Source organism: Loxodonta africana, chromosome 21, assembly GCF_030014295.1.
Source record: "Loxodonta africana isolate mLoxAfr1 chromosome 21, mLoxAfr1.hap2, whole genome shotgun sequence".
Classification (NCBI taxonomy): domain Eukaryota; kingdom Metazoa; phylum Chordata; class Mammalia; order Proboscidea; family Elephantidae; genus Loxodonta; species Loxodonta africana.
Window position 1 is genome coordinate 61,695,651 of NC_087362.1, and position 20,450 is coordinate 61,716,100.

General features: G+C 48.2%; 1 protein-coding gene across 1 annotated transcript in view; it reads right to left on the reverse strand.

Annotated features, from left to right (window-relative positions):
* Positions 1 to 15,313: 15,313 nt before the first annotated feature.
* SLC6A2 (solute carrier family 6 member 2) overlaps positions 15,314 to 20,450 on the reverse strand; it is a 45,101-nt gene continuing 39,964 nt past the window's right edge. The window contains exons 10-14 of the mRNA XM_064274021.1: positions 20,315 to 20,414; positions 18,948 to 19,048; positions 18,243 to 18,410; positions 16,378 to 16,449; positions 15,314 to 15,337 (exon numbers count right to left, since the gene is read on the reverse strand). Of these exons, the coding sequence (XP_064130091.1) occupies positions 15,314 to 15,337; positions 16,378 to 16,449; positions 18,243 to 18,410; positions 18,948 to 19,048; positions 20,315 to 20,414 (465 nt within the window). The remainder of the gene's footprint in view (positions 15,338 to 16,377; positions 16,450 to 18,242; positions 18,411 to 18,947; positions 19,049 to 20,314; positions 20,415 to 20,450) is intronic.

Here is a 20,450-nt window from a genome sequence, read left to right on the forward strand (position 1 = left end):
AATTTCTTCAGTGATGGGGAGACTTGTGGTAAGAATGTGAGGAGGTGTGAGGAAAGCTGAAGTCAGCCAGACCTTGTGGAGACCTGAATGTTGTCTGGGCAACGGGCCCAAGAGAGCTACAGCAACCAGGCCATTTTGTCCACCTCCTGCAGTGGGCACTCAGGTCCTCTCAGCCTCTGCAGTCCTGGCTGCTGCCAGACCCTATGGGTCGGTTTACTCAGGGTTTCTGCTCACTGTTGTCTTGAGTTCTCCTCTGTCCCCTCTCCTGTGCTCTGGCTTTCTCTGCAGTTTCAGTTGAAACTTCCTGAGCAAGAAGGTCTGATTGGTTGTGTGAGTCACCCTCCTATGCAGATTGCCACCTACCAGGGTTTGACCCCCCACCCACTAGGCACTCTGGGGCTGAATGCTCACTGAACTGCTAGCTGTGACCAGGAAGGCAAGCCCCCAGGGTGTGAGGATAGCAACTGCCATCTCCCCACTCACAAGGGCACTGTGGGAAGGCAGGCTTCTGAGTGGGCACCATCCAGCCAGCAGGTGTGTCCAGAGCTTCACCTGGCGAAAACAGAGGTAAGAGGCTGAATGGAGGTGTGAACAATTAGCCCAGGATCTGCACACCTGGTACTGTGCATTGGATGGAGCATCTCAGTTCACAAACACAGATCAGAAATGGGACGTTTCTTTAGAAACAATTGAACTTACTTTGCATTTGGAGCCCCCTTGTGCTGGTGACATTTCAGGATCTGTCACTCACATTCCTGGGCTTGTATCTAAGCTACAGAAGCCCTGTAAGGCTGATTCATTGGGGTGTGTGGCGGGTAAGGGAGCAATGGGCTGTCAGTATTATCATCTGCCCACACTGGTATTTCCTGAGGCCTCCAGGTCCCCATCTGGCCCTCAGATGCGGATCTGGGTTGGCTGTTAGACTGTGGCAGGGGTCAGAAAACTTCTTCTATAAAGGGCCAGAGATTAAGTATTTTTGGCTTTGCAGGCCATGTGGTCTCTGTCACAACTGCTCAACTCTGCCACTGTAGCACGAAAGCAGCCATAGACAACCTGTAAACCAATGAGAGTGATTGTGTTCCAATTAAAATTTATTTACATAAACTGGAAGCAGGGCTAGAGCAGGCCCTTGGGCTGTAGTTTGCTGTCCCCCTGCTCTACAGCATCACCCTTCATTCTGGACCAAAAGAAAAAATCTGCTTGTTCTTCACCCCACTGAGGGTCAGATAGCACTGTGACAAGGTCAACAGGTATGATGTGAAAATTCTGCATGGGGGATTGTGAATGGCCCCCTTAGGCTTATGCAGTGCACAGCCTGCACAACTGTATGTAACAGTCCAGGCTTACACCTGTCTATGCAGATACGCTAAGAAACCGCATCTGATTGGGACTAGGTTTGTCCCCAAGGCTCAGGTCTCTTCCACTCTCAGCTGCCTCTAAAACCTGCCTGGGTTTCTGTGGTGCCCTCCTAGCCTTGTTTGGGAGAAGGATGGGACTACAGGCCTCTGTTCTCATAGACTGCACTAATGCTACATAGTTGCTTAAGCCGACCCCTTCTCTTCCTCTTTCCAGCCCAGGAAATCTGTTGTTAGGTGCCGTCGTTAGGTGCCGTCGCCTTGATTTTGACTCCTAGCAACTCCATGTGACAGATCAGAACTGCTCCATAGGGTTTGCTAGGCTATAGTCTTTATGGAAGCAGATTGCCAGGTCTTTTTCCTGCGGGTGGGTTTGAACCACCAACCTATCGGTTAGCAGTTGAGCTCTTATCTGTTTGTGCCACCAGCACTCCTTCCAGGAAATCTATAGCTTGATAATTAAGTTTAACTCCTATATTATCTTTTATTCTTCCAAATCTATCATATCCCCCCATGATCTTTCAGGATTTACAGGTTAGACTCAAAAGCCAAGTTTCCTTGGTTTTCTGTGTTCTGCTCTGACTAATCTTTTCTAAGGTGGTAACTGAGGAAAGCCCTAGATGTGTGAATGGGGAAGGCCCAGGGTCACAGTAGAATGTAGGTTGGGGAGAAGGGTAGAAAAGAAGCTACAAGTCCTGGTTAATGTTTCAAAATTGTACCCACTGTGCCTGGATTGAAAGCAAGGGACAGGCCTCTAGTCCTTTAGATTATCAAAAGACCAGGTGGGTAAAAAAAAAAAAAAAAAATTTTTTTTTTTTTTTTGTGGGTAAGGGTGGGTAAATTCTATCCCAGGAGCTTCTTTGTCCTTCAGCACTGCACAAGAGGGTCCTCTCTTTCATCATGAACTTGGGATCCTTCTGCCCAGTGGGGGCACTCCTCCTGGATGAAACTCATGTTGGATTCTTGAAGACCTGTTAGCTCATGTGCCGGGAAAGAGCCTCCTTTCCTTGCCACAACCCAACCTTCTCCCACCATTGATGGAAGGGGGTGGGAGGACGGGCTCTTCTAGAGCTCCTACCAGGTCATGACCATCACACACACAGCCCCTGTGTGGTGGATAAAGCATGTCCACAGCCAAGGTTTCCTCTCAATCTTCCAACAATACTGGAGTAGGTGGATGGTTACTTTTACTGACTGAGACTTAGAGAAAGGAACACCCTGTCCAAGGTCACACAGCTAGGGTAGCAATTCAGGGCTGCTTGACCATCAATCCTTGTGCCATGGCTCATTTGTGTTCATCTGTACATTTGGAACCAGGAATAAAAATGAAGCCAAGTTAGCTGGTGACCAGAGGCTTTCCTGTTAGACTGTAACTCCTGGGGTCAGGACTAAGGTCAGACTCATTTTTGTGGTTCCCTAGCAAGTCCCTGGGTGGTACAAACGGTTACCACACTTGGCTGCTAATTGAAAGGTGGGGGGGCGGTTCAAGTCCACCCAGAGGCAACTAGGAAGAAAGTCGTAGAGATCTACCTCCAAAAAGTCCGCCACTGAAAACCCTATGGAGCACAGTTCTCTGACATACACAGAGTTGCCATGAGTTGGAATCAACTTTAACTGGTAAGTGCTTTGATGAGGAAAGATAGATGGACTGATAGATAGACAGATCTTTGCCGGAAAGAGGTGGGTATCAGCCTTCATTGATAAATTGATTATTATGTGCTCTATGCACTTTTTATATTAATTCAAATAATATGCACAGCAACCCTATGAAGTGAATGCTTGGTATTAACTCCATGAAGGTTAACATAAGATCGAAGAATACTCAACTAGGAAGTGACAGAAAGGACAAACTGCATAATTTGCGGGGCCCAGTGCAAAATAATAATGTGAGACCCTTTTTAAAAATTACTCAGAATTTCAAAACACAACTGTTGCTGTTGTTAGGTGCTGTCAAGTCAGTTCCGAGTCATAGAGACCCTACACACAACAGAACGAAAAAGTTCACAGTCCTGCACCATAATTACAATCATTGTTATGCTTCAGTGCATTGTTCCAGCCACTGTGTCAATCCACCTCATTGAGGGCCTTCCACTTTTCTGCTGACCCTGTACTATGCCAAGCATGATGTCCTTATCCAGGCATGTTGTTCTCCTGACAACATGTCCAAAGTATGTTAGATGCCAGCCTCACCATGCTTGCTTATAAGGAGCATTCTGGCTGTACTTCTACCAAGACAGATTTGCTCATCCTTTGGGCAGTCCATGGTATATTCAATATTCTTCACCAACACCAGCTCAAAGGCATCAACTCTTCTTTGGTCTTCCTTATTCGTTGTCAAGCTTTCACATGCATATGATGTGATTGAAAATACCATGTCCTGGGTCAGGCACACCTTAATCTTCAACATGACATCTTTGCTTTCAACATTTTAAGAGATGCTTTGCAGCAGATTTGCCTGATGCAATGTGTCTTTTGATTTCTTGACTGCTGCTTCCATGGGCGTTGATTGTGGATCCAAGTAAAAAGAATTCCTTGAAAACTTCAATCTTTGTTTATCATGATGTTGCTTATTGGTCCACTTGTGAGGATTTTTGTTTTCTTTATGTTGAGGTGCAATCCATACTGAAGGCTGTGGTCTTTGATCTTCATCATAAGTGCTTCAAGTCTTCACTTTCAGCAGGCAAGATTGTGTCATCTTATAATGAAGGTTTTAACGAGTCTTCCTCCAATCCTGATGCCCTGTTCTTCTTCATATAGTCCAGCTTCTCAGATTATTTGCTCAGCATACAGATTGAATAGGTATGGTGAAAGGATACAACCTTGACACACACCTTTCCTGATTTTAAACCAATCAGTATCCCCTTGTTCTGTTTGAACAACTGCCTCTTGATCTATGTAAAGGTTCCTCATGAGCATAATTAAGTGTCCTGGAATTCTCATTCTTCACAATGCTATCCATAATTTGTTATGACCCACATAGTCGAATGCCTTTGCATAGTCAATAAAACACAGGTAAACATCCTTCTGGTATTCTCTGCTTTCAGCCAGGATCCATCTGACATCAGCCATGATATCCCTGGTTCCACATCCTCTTCTGACTTCAGCCTGAATTTCTGGCAGTTTCCTGTCAATATACTGCTGCAGCTGTTTTTGAATGATCTTCAGCAAAATTTTGCTTGTGTATGATATTAATGATATTGTTCTATAATCTCCACATTTGGTTGGATCACCTTTCTTGGGAATAGGCATAAATATGGATCTCTTCCAGTCGGTTGGCCAGGAAGCTGTCTTTCATATTTCTTGGCATAGACAAGTGGGCACCTCCAGTGGTGCATCTGTTTGTTTGAAACATCTCGATTGATATTCCATCAATTCCTGGAGCCTTGTTTTGCTCATCCTTTGGGCAGTCCATGGTATATTCTTCAGTGCATCTTGGACTTCTTCCTTCAGTACCATCGGTTCCTGACAATATGCTACCTCTTGAAATGGTTGAACATCGACGAATTCTTTTTGGTATAATGACTGTGTATTCCTTCCATCTTCTTTTGATGCCTCCTGCGTTGTTTAGTATTTTCTCCATAAAATCCTTCACTATTGCATCTCAAGGCTTGAATTTTTTCTTCAGTTCTTTCAGTTTGAGAAACACTGAGCGTGTTCTTCCCTTTTGGTTTTCCATCTCCAGCTCTTTGCACATGTCATTATAATACTTTGTCTTCTCGAGCCTCCCTTTGAAATCTTCTGTTCAGTTCTTTTACTTCATCATTTCTTCCTTTTGCTTTAGCTGCTTGACATTCGAGAGCAAGTTTCAGAGTCTCTTCTGACATCCATCTTGGTCTTTTCTTTCTTTCCTGTCTTTTCGATGACCTCTTGCTTTCTTCGTGTGTGATGTCCTTGATGTCATTCCACAACTCAGCTGGTCTTCCGTCACTAGTGTTCAATGTGTCAAATCCATTCTTGAGATGGTCTCTAAATTCACGTGGGATATACTCAAGATCATATTTTGGCTTTCCTGGACTTTGTTCTGATTTTCTTCAGTTTCAGCTTGAACCTGCATATGAGCATCTAATGGTCTGTTCCACAGTTGGCCCCTGACCTTGTTCTGACTGATGATATTGAGCTTTTCTATCATCTCTTCCCACAGATATAATCGATTTGATTCCTGTGTGTTCCATCTGGCAAGGTCCACATGTATAATCGCCATTTATGTTGGTGAAAAAAAGTATTTGCAATGAAGAAGTCGTTGGTCTTGCAAAATTCTATCATTCGATCTCCAGCATTGTTTCTATCACCAAGGCCATATTTTCCAACTATTGATCCTTCTTCTTTGTTTCCAACTTTCTCAGTCCAATTGCCAGTAATTATCAATGCATCCTGACTGCACGTTCAATCAATTTCAGACTGCAGAAGCTGATAAAAATCTTTAGTTTCTTCATCTTTGGCCTTAGTGGTTAGTGCATAAATTTGAATAATAGTAGTATTAACTGGTCTTCCTTGTGGGCCTATGGATATTATCCTATCATTGACAACGTTGTGCTTCAGGATAGATCTTGAAATGTTCTAAGACAGCAGGGTCCCATGCCACTGCACAGGTCACACGCCCGTGAAGCTGGCCCTGGTGTCAGAGCTGGGACATGAATCTTGGCAGTTTGACTTCAGAGCCTGAGTTGTTAAGTGCAAAGCAATCCTACCTTCCTACCTAGGAAATTGTTTTAAAATCCTTAACCTGGGCCTGTCCTGGTCACTTGATTCTGGCCAAGGGCAACCATTCTAGCTGATGGTTCTCTGCTGCCCTATTGTGGGTGGTGTGCATATAACATGACACTTACTGATGAAAATCAAAGACTATACCCTTCAGTATGGATTACACCTCAGGAAGGCCCTCTTGCCTAGCCTTTCTCTGCAATGATATATTCTTTGTCTCTCACTTGGACTGTTCTCATAGACTCCTGTCTGGTCTTCTTGCCACCATCCTTACCCTACACGACCAGAGGGATCCATATGAATGGCCACAATTTTCCTCATCTCTCTATACCCATGCCCTTTGCCATGTGACTTTGTGGATCCACTCATTCAGTCTGGGCTGGTCTCCTAACTTGCTTTAAGAATAAAATGAGGCAGAAGTGACAGTGTTCCATTTCCCAGTCCAGGCCTCAAAAAGCCTTTCACATCCTCACGCATTCTCTTTAACCCATGCGATCTCTGTGTGAACTATCCCAGGCGGGTCTGCTGGATACTGAGACACCACATGGAGGGGAGCCACCCCAGTGCAGCTGTCCAGAACCAGCCAGCCCCTGCTGACCCACCAGCTGACTACAGAGCCATGAGGGAGCCCACTGGAGATCAGCTGAGCCTGGTCTTGAATAGCAGAACTTTGGGTGTGGCTCACAGATTCATGAGCTAAATACCTAGTGTTTGTTTTAAGCTTTGGGGTAATTTGTTATCCAGCAATCGCTCACTGATACACCATCTAACACCCACGTATACACTCCGCCAATCTAAAATTCTTCGATGGCTCCTCTATTACCCTCTGGAAAAAGTTCCACCTCCTTATCCCAGCACAGAGGCCCCTCATTTTCTGGATTTTGCTCTTCTCCAGCTCCTCCACTTGCACTTTGCACAGTTTTGCAGACCCTTGTACTCCATGTGCTGCTTCAGGCCTCTGTGCTGTCCCTTTTGCTAGTCTCATGTTCTGGAATTTCCTTCAAGGCTCAGCTCAAGTGTCATCTGTTCGGGGAAACCCTCTCTGATCTCTGTAGATGGGATTCAGGGCCTGATTTCCCTGCCAGGTTGCGAGATGGGCCTTGATTCACTCACCTCTGTAAGCCCATCCATCCACTGAGCAACCCACCCACCATCCACTGAGCACACCAACCCCTATCCATCCACTGAGCACCCCACCCTCACCCATCCACTGAGCACCCCACCCCCGCCAATCCACTGAGAACCCCACCCCCACCCATACACTGAGCACCCCACCCCCACCCATCCACTGAACACCCCGCCCTCACCCATCCACTGAGAACCCTGCCCCCACCCATCCACTGAGCACACCACCCCCATCCATCCACTGAGCACCCCACCCCCACCCTTCCACTGAGAACCCCACCCACACTCATCCACTGAGAACACTGCCACATGCTAGATACTTGTGTAGGCACTGGGGACACAAATACGAGTAAGTTGGGGTTGCCCAAAAGTTATATGCCCCCTAAAAGATGGTCTGAATAAATTGTGGTAAGTGCAAAGACGGGGGCAGGTCAGGAAAGGCTTTTTTTAGGAGGTGACATCTTGAGAGACATAGAGGAGGTAGCCAGTTTCAGAAAGATGGAGAAAGACGAGGGTGAGGCCCAGGGCATAGGGGTGTGCTGGGGAACTGCAGCTAGTCTAGCGCGGTTGGAGCAGAGAGGTGGGGCTTGATGAGGAGAGGAAGGCTGAGAAACTTGGATTTAGCCTGAAGCCAACGGGGAGGCACTAAATGGCTTTAAATGAGCATTAGTTAGGTGCTTAATAAATGTTTCTTTATCAGCACACCATCTGCCTCCCCCTCCCTCCGTCAGACTTTGAGTTACTCGAGGAGAGGTTATTCATTCTTTGTATTCTCTAGTTCCTTCTTGGTACATAGTAGGACCGGGTATGACGCTGATGAATGAATGAGTGAATCCCTCCAAGATATAACAATAAAAAACCAAATGGATCTTTTCATCTAGACCAGGACCACTTTTCACTCCTCTGGCTTAGGGAGGTGTTGAGTCTCTAAGAAGGGTCCAGAGAACAAAGGTCCTCCATCCTCTCTTCCCTCAGCCCCTGCTTAGCAGCAGAAGTGTGTGTTGGTGCCACCTGGTGGCCACAGTGCCCACGTTATAATCTAATCAGCTTCCTCCTTTGCTAAGGTGCCTTATCAGCCAGAGAAGTGGAGAGGGAACCTGGAGTGGGCAGAATGTGTTGCTCAGCAGACATGTTCACCTGTCAGCTCAGAGATGCCTCTATGAATGCTGACCCCAAGGCTGTCTGCCTTCACCTGCAAGACCTGAGGCTTGAGTCCTCATAACTTGGGCTCAAGAGAAATTTTATTCTAGACCACAGGATGGAATCCAAGGTGAGGAAGGCACAGGAAGGAGACAATGACCAGCATCAACCTAATATCCTTCTCATCCTCTTCTGAACAGGGCAGCGATGTACCCAGTTAAAAAAGTCTTACCTCCCCAGACGACCCAACATAAATTTAGGAGGGACCTGGGGATGGCTTGGGGTGGGCCAAGGCAGGTGCCTGTGGTTAGAGCTAACCGTGGCCTTCAAGTCCACAACAGGTCCACTGTGGCCAGAGGCTAGGGCTGCTTCAGGCCTCTGCTTCTGACCCCGATCTGCCGGTCTTTGACTGGGGTTTTCGAGCCGCAGAGAAGCTAGACTGAGGCTGCTTAGGCGGGGGCTGCCCCATCCAACAGCCATTCTCTTCTGCTAAGACAATAGATATGTAGCTTCTGAGTGTGTCCAGGCCAAGTCCTTGCTGGGGCCTTCTCTGGTTCAGGGCTGTGCTTCCTGCAGCCCACCCCTTCCTCTAATGCCCTGTTAGTCTGGCCCAGCTCAGCCCCTCCAAGGCCTGGGGCCAAGAGAGCTCATAGCTGGCAAGCAGAACACCAAGGTCCAGTTAGTTACCAGTTCCCTGAGAAGTGTCTGGCCACCATGCAGTTGTCTCCCCACTCCCTCTGGGTCACAGCTGAGGTCACGCAGAGCATCTCCCTTGTCAGCAGTCCATGTGGGCTGACAATGAAGGGTTTATAGGACATCTGGGTCCTGCAGAAGGTTAGCTGCTGCCTGGCAAGGGCCATGAAGGCTAGGGTTTCCTGAAGCTTGAACTTCCTGCCCAAGTGGTCACTTCTCAACTGTAGCCTCAATTTCCTCATCTGTCAGTGGGCACATTGTTGCTGTTGCTGCCTACCTCCTGCCAGGGTCACTGTCAGGCAAACAAATGAGATATTCATGTGGATGGATTCAAATGAAACGCCACAGTGATGGGGGTGATGGAGATTCAGACATACGTTCTGTGTCATCCTCATAATGTCCGGGATGGAAAGCAGAGGCTGGTGCCATATACCACCAGAAAAAAGGGACCCCCCCCAAAGGTAACCCATGCCTGTGGGTTTTAAACATTTGAGAATCTGATGAATGTTATGGATCCCCTTTCCAGAAAAGTGGACGTGAACTCATCTACACAAAAATTTGTATTTAATTTAAGAAACTTCCAAAAAATTTTGAAGCCTATCCATGAAAACTTAGTTTTAATAGCTGTTCCATTGTACAGATGAACACACTGAGGCCTAGAGAGAGACTACACATGTCAGTACCTTTTGGAAGGGGGTCAAAGGGAAGCTATATCATCTCCAAACATAGGACAGGCAGCCTGGCCCAGCCCATTGCTGTCGAGTCAATTCCAACTCGTAGCAAATCTATAGGGCAGAGTAGAACTCCCCAATAGAGTTTCCAAGGAGCACCTGGCGCTTTCGAACTGCCATCCTTTTGGTTAGCAGCTGAACTCTTAACCACTGCCCCACCAGGGTAGGAGTGAGATTAAACGTGGGAAAATTCAAAATAACATGAGGTGCCTAAAGCAAGGCTCACCCGTTTCTGCGGCTTCTCCTAGTAGTCTAGGGAACAGGGTGGCAGTCTGGGTCATCAGAGCCCTCGTCACTCCCGGAAGAGCTAGTCTTGCCCCTTCTGGCCCAGCCTCGCTCCCTGACTCCTACAAGGCCACCTGCTCGTTAAATGTCACCCTGCATGAAGGGATGCTGGAAACCTGGCTGTCCTGTTTCACTCATTAATAAAAATCCTAACTTCAGCTCTGTGTGGAAACTAAATGAACAGAATGATAATATCGTCTCTGGGATGTCTGCCCAACTCCAATTTGTGTAGGCCAAACCCCTCCTCACCCCCGGCCCTTGGCATAAATGTCTGCATCTCCCAACGCAAGGGCACAAGGCTGGGCTCACAGCTATCCAAAAGGATTCCCAGAAGCTGCCAATGGAAGGACCACAAAGGTTACGGAACCTCCCTCCTGACCCCTACCTCACTCTGAGTCCCGTCTCTACCCTCCCCAAGAGGCACTGCCTGGGGAGCTCACCACTTCCATCAAAAGCCCATTCTCTCTTCTGGCCTAATCTTCCTGCAATCTGCCTCCTTTGACTTCCTACCATCAACTCCAATTCATCACCCCCCCCCCCGCCCCACTTCCTGGCAGCTTTTACATATTTGAAGACCTGGACTGAATTGTTATTTAACAAAAACCAATGCCATTGAGTTGATTCTGACTCAGCAACCCTGTAGGATAGAGTGGAGCTGCCCCATAGGGTTTCCAAGGCTGCTGCATCTTTCTCTGGTGGAGCGACTGGTAGGTTCAAACAGCTGAGCTCTTAACCAGTGCACCACCAAAAAACTAGAACCAAACCAAACCCGTTGCTGCCGAGTCGATTCCAACTCATAGAGACCCTATAAGACAGAGTAGGACTGTCCCATGGAGTTTTCAGGGAGCACCTGGTGGATTCAAACAGCCACCCTTTGGTTAGCAGCCATAGCAGTTAACCACTATACTACCAGGGTTTCCAGTGTACCACCAGGACTGTTGTTTTTGTTAGGTGCAGTTGAGTAGATTCCAACCCCTAGCGGCCCTACGCACAACAGAACTAGACACTGCCCAGTCCTCCGCCACCCTCACAATTGTTGCTATGCTTGAGCCCATTGTTGCAGCCACTTTGTCAATCCATCTTTTGGGGGGTCTTCCTCTTTTTTGCTGACCCTCTACTTTACCAAGCATGATGTCCTTCTCCAGGGACTGATCTCTCCTGATAACACGTCCAAAGTATGTGAGACATAGTCTCACCATCCTTGCTTCTAAGGAGCATTCTGGTTGGACTCCTTTATTTGACAATACCTCCTTTATATCAGGATAACCATCTACTTGTTGACTTATATTAAAAAAAATACTTACTTATAAATTCACACCTTTTCTATAACAATGACAGTACATAGCTCTAAGAGCCTAAGTGTGAATGTTTCCCTGGCTCCAAAAAATGCACACGTGCATCAAATTGTGCATTCAAGTTGGAAGGTTCTGATTCCCTTGAAATTCTGCCCTAGAAATTAAAAAAAAAAAAAAAAAAAAAGCTAGACAATTAAACCTAGTATCACTAAGTGTACACCTTCTAGTTAAATTAAAACATTGTGTCAATCTCAAACTAGGATTACAGATTAACACCCCTCTGGACTCCTATTCCATAGCTTATAAAAAGAGTTACCATGGTGAAAGTTGGACCACTATGACCACAAGCTCTTCCTTATCAGTTGGAGACTGATCACGGACAAACCCACTTGCCTTATACAATTCATAGCATTTTACCTTCCCGGCGAAAGCATTCAGAACTCTACGACCAGACACATGGCACAGGAGATATCCTTTATTGTTCTGTACATTGATTTTTCCATGAATAGAACGGCTTTTAAAATAAATCCAAACCAGACATAGAAATCTGCATGACGTTGGAACAGTCCATGGCACAGGAAGGACACCACTGAAACAGTCTTTATTTACACAGAAGCAGAGAGACAGAGGGACGAGGACGGGCATCCCAAAAGGGACTCCCCATTCACCAGTGCTTCAGTGGCTTCTGTGATGGCAGCGACAGCACAGGCTACATCCTTGCAGAACTGCGGGTCCAGGGACTTACACGTGTGTGACCATTTGTTCCCCTCAAATTCCCCAGAATAAGCTTCAAAACAAAAGGGTCGGGCTCTTCTATTATTATCATTTGTTTAATGCCAGTGTTTCTGGCATCATTTGAAGACTATCCCAGAAAGAGGAACTACTGGGTATCCAGAAAAAATTGACCCTCTAGGGGACAGCAATCTGACATTTCTATGCTCTGCAGCTTCCTGTGTCCCCGGATCATTTTGGAAAGTTCTGCAGTAAACCACGTGCTTCCTTCGTCATAAACTTAGCACAAGAACATCGCCATGGAGACATGAAGTTTTCTGGAACTGGATGGGACTTTCGATTATCTGATTCAACCCCCGATATTACAAATAAAGAACCTGGAAGCCCAGTGAAGTGACGTCACTCTTCCCCAGCCACCCAGCTAGTCAGCGGCAGAGCCGGGGTTCAGTCCCAGGTCTGTGTGACTCTAAATGCTGTGTTCTTTCCACCGCGCCACACTCCCTCTCTGTTCTTCTCCATTTCTTGGTTTCCAAGAAAATAAACAAGGAAATGAGCTCAGTGGGCCTGTGCTTGCTTTACTTCGAAATTACTGCTGTGGTAAGAATTTGTCAGTCTCACATTACTAGGGCTGGAAAAATGATCTGATGACCAGAGACTGGCTCTCACCTGGGCAGGAACTCTCTCCAAGAATTAAGGCAGCTTTGGGGACTTTTGCTCAGCAGGATATCTGGCAAGAGATGGCTCCCCTTCTCCTTTGTGTCATGTGCATCTGGAGTCAAGACTAACATGCGGATGCTAAATAACCACTGTGCGAACTGTTTGCGCTTGGCTACTAACCGAAAGGTTGGCGGTTTGAATCCCCTAGCAGTACTGAGAAAGAAAGTCCTGGTGACCTACTTACATAAGGTCACAACCACTGAAAACCCTATGGCGTGCAGTTCTCCTCTGAAACACATGGAGTTGGTTTGGTTTTTATAACGTGATGGTCTTAAAGAGATATCTTACATTTCACGGAAAATAATAATCTTTTATAACCTGGTAACATATCAAAAGTATCATATACAGTACACAGGGGTGCCCTTGTCCTGGGCAGCCTCTGCTATTTAAAAAAAAAAAAAAAGGCCACAAAAAAGAAGTCAAACATTACTTAGGATAATGCACATACCCCTCTTCATTAAGTGTGGGAAGAAAGGTGAACCCAGAGGTGTCCCAGCACCTCCCAGAGAACTTCCAAGGACTTCCTGGGTAATTCCCCTTCCCTACCACTAGAGGTCCCAGTGTCTTCTCATCTCACCCCAGGCTCAGGAGCCAACTTCCACCACAAAGTAGCACCAGTGCATTGGTTTGGTATTGGTTCAGCTAGCACCACAACTCCGATTCACCCTTGGGACAAGTGTCTGGAGGCAGAAGGGCCACACGCAGATGGCTGAAGAAAATTGCAGGCTCCCTCTGAATTGTTCCCCTGTTCTCATCCACACATGCTTTTCTCACTGTTTGCTCTCTTTTCAGCCAAATGGACTCAGCTTTTCTTGCCCCACAGTTCCAAAGAGTGATTATTTGCATCAAAAGAGAGCAGCTAAATAATTTCCTCTCTGGCAACCAGCTAGAGGAGAATAATCACATCGTCTCCCCTCTCCCCTTCTTCCAACACATTGCTCTTTTGCTAAGAAATGCTTCTTTGCAACTTGATTGGATTTTTTAAAAAATTACAGCCCTGTGTGGGGTGACATATATTGTGCTGGGTGTTTCAAAGACCTCACTGGGCTGGGAGTCAGGGAGTCCAAATTTAGGGTCTGAATTGATCCCTTAGTAGCTACCTTGAGCAAGAATGATTTTAAACTTGTTTTGGGCCCATGATTCTGCAGCAGGGCCTCCCATAGCGAGGATTAGAACCCAGGAGTCCAGATTTCCAGCGGGGGCTTGAACAGCCTCAAATCATAAACAGAAACCCCAAAGAGATGCCACCAATTTACCAAACCAGGAATCATTTCTCTCACTGAGCCGAAATTAGCCACCACCACCCCTAGGGGGCACCACTTGTGAACTTGTATCTGAAGTAAACCTAGAAATTCTCTAAAGCCACCAATCTGATCCATCACTTCAGAATGGTCTCCTCTCAGCCTAAGTGACCAGATTGCAGTCTCCTCTCCAGAGGAGCTGTGTGCTGGTTCCACCCTGCCCTCAAAGGTGCCACCACCCCACTGCTCAAGACCCCTGGCCCACGCTGGATGGGATCCCCAGGGAAAGGCTTTGTGGGGGTCTGTGAATAATAAATAAACATGACGGACTCTGGGGCTGTCCTAGGGCACCCACCCATCCCAGTCAGAACAGCAAGGAATGCCATGGTAGATACAGCCGGCCTCACTGGGTCCTGCCCCAAGTTCGCCAGGAAGGTCTCAGGAACCATGGGTGTGCACTTGACAAAGCAAGGCTAGCATATGGTCTCGGGGGACGTGGCTTATCTAGTGACCTCTGCCAGCTTATCTGGTGCAGGTCCCTCCACAGAATGTGCTCAGTGTGGTTCGTCTACACTCCTCCCCTGAACATCATGTCTCTGGGCCCCCAGACCACCTGTTCCCACAAGCCAGGTGGAATGGCCCAGAACACACACAGATCAAACTCAGATTAGCCAGAGTGAAAACTGACTAGGAAGGTTTCTGCTCACGATCCCCCAAAGCACCTAACTACAGACTTCATTTCAGGGACAAATATGTCCAAGTTCCCAGGCCGAGGCACAGACACCAGAGAGCAAGCTATGCACTTCCCCTGAAACTCTGCTGGGTTTTGGGTTGGTTCGTTTGATTTTTGTTTTTTTGGTGTCTGACCAAAAGTATCATCCTCTCTCTGATTCACTGGACTGAGAATTTCCCTTCTGGGCTGACGCACAAGAAAATATGACGGGGAATTACGCCCAAGGCTCTGAAGGAAGACCCCTGCCACTGACAGGAAGCTTGGGCCAGCTCAAAGGGGTTGAGACTTCCCCAAAACATAGGCGGTTCAACAGAAATCATTGCTCTTATTCCCTCCTCTCCTCCTCTTCCTCGAGTCTTACCTATCTGAGCTCACAAGCCCCCAGGCCAGGTGACAGAAGGTGAACAAAAACCAGAGTCACTGTATCATTGGTAACTGGGAAAAGAGGAAGAGGGGTTGGAAGGAACATCTTCTGGGAGAGGAATCCCAAGACAGTGTCCGGATGGTGACGAAGCCGATGCCTTGACCAGGACCTTGGCAGGTGGGGTTCCTCCTTGGGCTGGGCTCAGATGGCCAACCAGTGCTGCAACTGCAGAGAAAGATGGGAAACCTTTATGACAGGACGTGGTGGGCAGAGACCCAGAGCCAGCTGAGAGGGGCAGCCGGAGGCATAGAAAACAGGCCCCTAACAGCTGACTTCACAGACCTCACAAAAGCATAGGTTAGTCCCCTAATTGTTGCTGAGGCCCAGAAAGGGCAAAGGAGCCTTCCCACAGTCACACAGCCAGTCTGAGACATGGGGGCTCGCCAGGATGCTCCCACCCCACATCTGCCCCTGGGGAAAAGGTAGGCCTCAGGTGAACGTCTTCCTGATGTCCCTGTAGCACTTCCTGCAAGATAAGAAATTCTCAGCCTGGTTTGGTGACCCTCCATGGTGGCAACTCACAGGTAGAATAGGGTTGTAGGGAAAATGGAGCATCTGGCATCACAGGACCTGCGTTCAAGTCCCAGCATGGTCCCCTATAAGCCATATGAGCCCAACAGCATCTTGCTGAGCACCAGTATCCTTCTAATGACTCGGGAGCGGGGATGGGGGGGGGAGGCGGGGAGGTAGCAATCACATGCCCTCACTGTTACAAAGCGTGGACTGAATCTGGGGACGTGGTTAAAGGAGCTAATATCTCCCTATTTTAAAAACAAGACAACTGAGGCACAGGCACACAGAGATATGGAGCGACTGGCCGAAAGTTACATAGCCAGGACGTGGTAAGACCCACACTCCAGCCGCTTTCTGCCCCAGGCTGCCCCTCTGGGCCCCCACCAAACCCCTTCTCCCTCCCTTCTGTCCCACTCCTCACCCTGTCTCTGGCCTAGTTGCCCTTCCCCTTTCCTCTGGCTCCCTCTCTGTCTGGCCAGAGGTGGGGAAGCAGCGGGACAGGCGGAAGCTGGGAGAAGGCCAAGGACAGGCCCCCTTCTTCCCCTACACCACACCCAGCACCACACCTCCAGGGGTACAGCCCTTGGCTGCCTGGGTGTTCGAGCTGTGGGTTGACCCTGGGTGGTGCACAGCAGGAAACAACCAGGGCCATCTCCATGACCCCCACCTGGAAGGGTCCAGGCAGCACCCACCTGGAACTGCCTGACATCCCTTTGGGCCACCAGGTGGTGCTCGTTCTCCGGCGTGATGCCATAGGCCAGTCTCTGTGAAGGAGGAGAAAAGGAGGCCTCAGCATGGCCAGGGACTCCCTCGCAGCAGCCCAGCCCACAGCCCCACATGAGGGCCACCTGCCATTTAGCCCCAAAGCCCCACATGGATGGATGGAGCGTGAGGTCCACACAAGACACCCCCAGTCTCTTTTGGGGAGCTTGATGGTTCACTCTGAATCATTTGCCAGCAAATGTTAATTGAGCCCTCTACTGGTCAGACAGGAACTAGGCCCTGGGGACCCAGAGCTGAGGAGATTCACAGGGTCTCTGTTCTGGGGAGCTGCCAGGCCACGTAAGGGATTGGCATGAAACCTAAGCACACGGTTAACTGTTTCACTACGGTCGGTCTAAATGCTGCAGAGCAAAAGCTCAGAAGGCACGAGCGTGTGGAAAGGGGCGCAGCCCCATGGGGGTCAGGGAAGGCTTCCCTGAGGCACAGGCATGTGGCAGGGACTCTTTTTGGAATGAATGGTTGATCACTAGATAGTGGGAAGAATAAAAGCTTCAGGATAAACCAAAGTGGTTCTAGTTTCCATGTCTGGGATGAGCTCATGGGACATGGGATTCTCCTGGTGACCCAGGACAGAGGCCCCCAGCCAGGGGTTTGACGGACAGCAAACAGTACAAGGAACGGGGGCAGGCCTGACACAGGGCGCCTGGGACCCTCCGCCTAAGTTCCTGGACCTCTAGTTCCCTAAGGTCCTCATATTGTATATCACCTGTCTCCCCCATTAGAACATGAGCTCCACACAGGTAGGGATTTTTGTCCAGTCCTTAGAATACTGCCAGGCACCTATTAGATTCTCAATCAATATCTGTGATGTGAAGTAATGAAGGATTGAAATATTTATTTTGCAAAATGAGGACATGCAGAAAAGACTGTCACCATAGTTTCTGTAAGAAAGAGTATTTTAACAACCCAGAAGAGGAAGGGTTTAATTTTGGAATAAAGGACAATGTTCCCCATATATTTATACATACATATATGTATATGTGTATATATGCATATGTATACATACATACATACACACACGCACAGTACACAGGTAAAAGAAGAAAATATATTTTGGAAACCCCTGGTGTAGACTGATGAGGTTATCAGGTTCAAAAACGAAGCAGACAAAAGCCAAGATGACCAGGCCATAGTGGGCTTGGAAGGGGGGAATTGGGACATCTGGGGGCATGACACACCTTAGGAGGAGGGCCAGTTAAGGCTGCCTGTCTAAGCAATCTATAGTGAACTCAAGGGCTGAGCAGCACCTTCTCCTGTAAATAGTAGTAGAAATAGCAGCAGTAACAGCAGGTAGCATGTACTGAGCACCTCCCGTGTGCCAGGTACTATGCTTTGTTGTTGTTGTTATTGCTCACTCCCATAAAGTCAATTCTGACTCACAGGACCTCATGTGTCAGAGTAGAACTGTCCCACAGGGTTTTCAAGGCTGTGACCTTTCAAAAGCAAATCTCCAGGCCTGTCTTCTGAGGTGCCTCTGGGTGGATTCCAACTGCCAAACTTTCGGCTAGTAGTCGAGTGCTTAAACATTTGTGCCACTTGGGATCCTCTAAGCAAGCACTTCCTTTTCCCCTTTGAGGTTTGTATTATTATCCCCATGTCACAAATGTGGAAACTGAGGTTAGGGAGGGGTTAAATGACTTGGTCAACATGGTGGGTCTGTCTGATCCTAATGTCTGTGTCCTCCTGTCTTACATCTCTCATCCCAACAGGCAATGACTCGGATGCCCCCTCCCACCCTGTCCCCCTCCACCCCTTGGCTGGCCAGAGAGCTCACCTCCCAAAGGGAGCCACGAATGCTGAGGAACTTGTAGATGGTGTAGGCGGGCACCAGGACCATGGAGGAGAGGGCGATGCCCCAGCCAACCCAGTTGGCCCAGAGGGGGAAGATGTAGTCATCATAGGTGAGTGGCTTGAAGTTGACAATGCTGACCACCACGACAAACTAGGGGCAGAGATGGAGGGGGAGAGAAGGCAGGAGAATGGAAACAGATGCGGGGTGAGAGAGACAAGGGGAACAAAACAGACAGGGAGTGAAGAAAGAGAGGAGGAGGCAGAAGAAAGAGACAGAGAGAGATAAGAGAGAGGTGAGGAGGTGTGAGAAGGATTAGTGGACAGGAGAGAACAAAGAAAGAGGGAAAAAAGAGAAATGAGATAGAGGAAGGAAGGAGAAAATTCGAGAAAGACAACAAGAAGGAGGCAAAGATGATAGGGAGTGGATAAAGGAGAAGAGGAGGAGTTGGGAGGGAGGGAGGGAGGAGGGCACAGCTAACCTTGAGCTAGGCTGCATGGTAGCACACACAGCCCCCAGGGGCCCAGGCTCCAGACCCCTCTGAGCTGGTAGCCCACCCTGGCAGCAACAGGACTGAACACCCCAAGCATCAGCTCCCAGAGCCTCCTCCCCTGAGAAGCGAATGTGCCCACCTACCCCCACCCTGGACACAGCCCCCCTCACCCAACTCCCCAGCCACAGGCTACACACCAGGAGGAAGGCAGGGCTCACAAACTTCCAGCACAATCTCCAATAGAGGCCCGGCTTAAACCCCATCATCTGCTGGATGTCGTTACTGAACCTGTCCACACCTGCGCACACACAGGGCAGCTCCATCACCATGGCCCCTCAGAGCCCCAGGCCGCCCCTGCTGTCCCCCCACAAGACCCAGCCCCTGGTGAGGAGGGAGCGAGGCAAGAGAGAGACATCCTGAGACTTGGGGGACCTGCGCACGCTGCTTTGCTGGCTGCGGAGCAAAGGAGAGGACAAACATCACCACCTTCTATGTGCCATACCAATTAATTTTTCAGAGGAAGACCAGGGCTTAGGGAGATGAGGGGACCTGCCCCAGGTTACCCGGCCAGGTCAGCCTGCCTCCAAAGCCCGGCCTCCTTCCTCTTCCCCGTGCCTTCTTAAAAACAACTACTATGTATACAGCGCTTTTCCTGACTTTAATCTGGTAGAATAGTCTAGACTCTTACATTGAAATCTCTTTCTCATTGATAAAAAAAAAAATAGTTTGTAAAATGTTCTCCCAGTTCAGCTCTAGAATAAGGTTGGTGGTGCAGTGGTTAAGAGCTTAGCTGCTAACCAAAAGGTCAGCAGCTCAAATTGACCAGATGCTCCTTGGAAACCCTATGGGGCAGTTCTACTCTATCCTATGAGGTTGCCACATAAAATATAGGACACCCAGTTAAATTTGAATTGCAGACAAAAAAAAGAGCAACACTTTTTAGTATAAGTATGTACTATGCAATATTTGGAGTCCCTGGGTGGTACAAATGGTTCACATGCTTGGCTGCTAACCAAAAGGTTGGCAGTTTGAGTCTACCCAGAAGTCCCATGAAAGAAAGGACTGGCTATCTCCTTCTGAAAAATCAGCCATTGAAAATCCTATGGACCACAGGTCTACTTTGACACACATGGGGTCACCATGAGTTGGAATCAACTCCACAGCAACTAGTTGGTTGGTTGGTATGCAATATTTGGGACATACTTGTACTAAAAAATTATTGATTGGTTATCTGAAATTCAAGTTTAACTAGGCATTCTCTATTTTATCCTCTAAACCTGGCAGTCCTACTCTACAATGGATTATATGACTTGGGGGCATGGTTCCTCTTTATTAAGAGCAAATACTGGGTGCCCGTGGGGGCGTTTGCAGTCTTCTGTTAAAGTGAGTTCATCCAAAGTTGAGCTAAGGGCCGGGGAGAGTTGTCCCCAGTAAGTGACTTGCTCAACTCTGGGATTAGCAGGTGGCTGCCTCAGGATGGAAAGCCCCTTTGCATCTCCAGGTAAAGGACTCCAGGAGCCCTGGGGGCCGAGGCTTTTCCAAGCACTCAGGGAAGAGCTTGTACCGTAAAACCAGGAGACTCCGATGGCTTCCATGAGCACAGCAAACAGGATGGAGGTGCCGGCCGCAAAGGTGTCCAGCAGGGTCAGCACATAGATCCCCCCCTGCGGCATGGGAAGGAAAAGTCTGAGGCCTTCTTG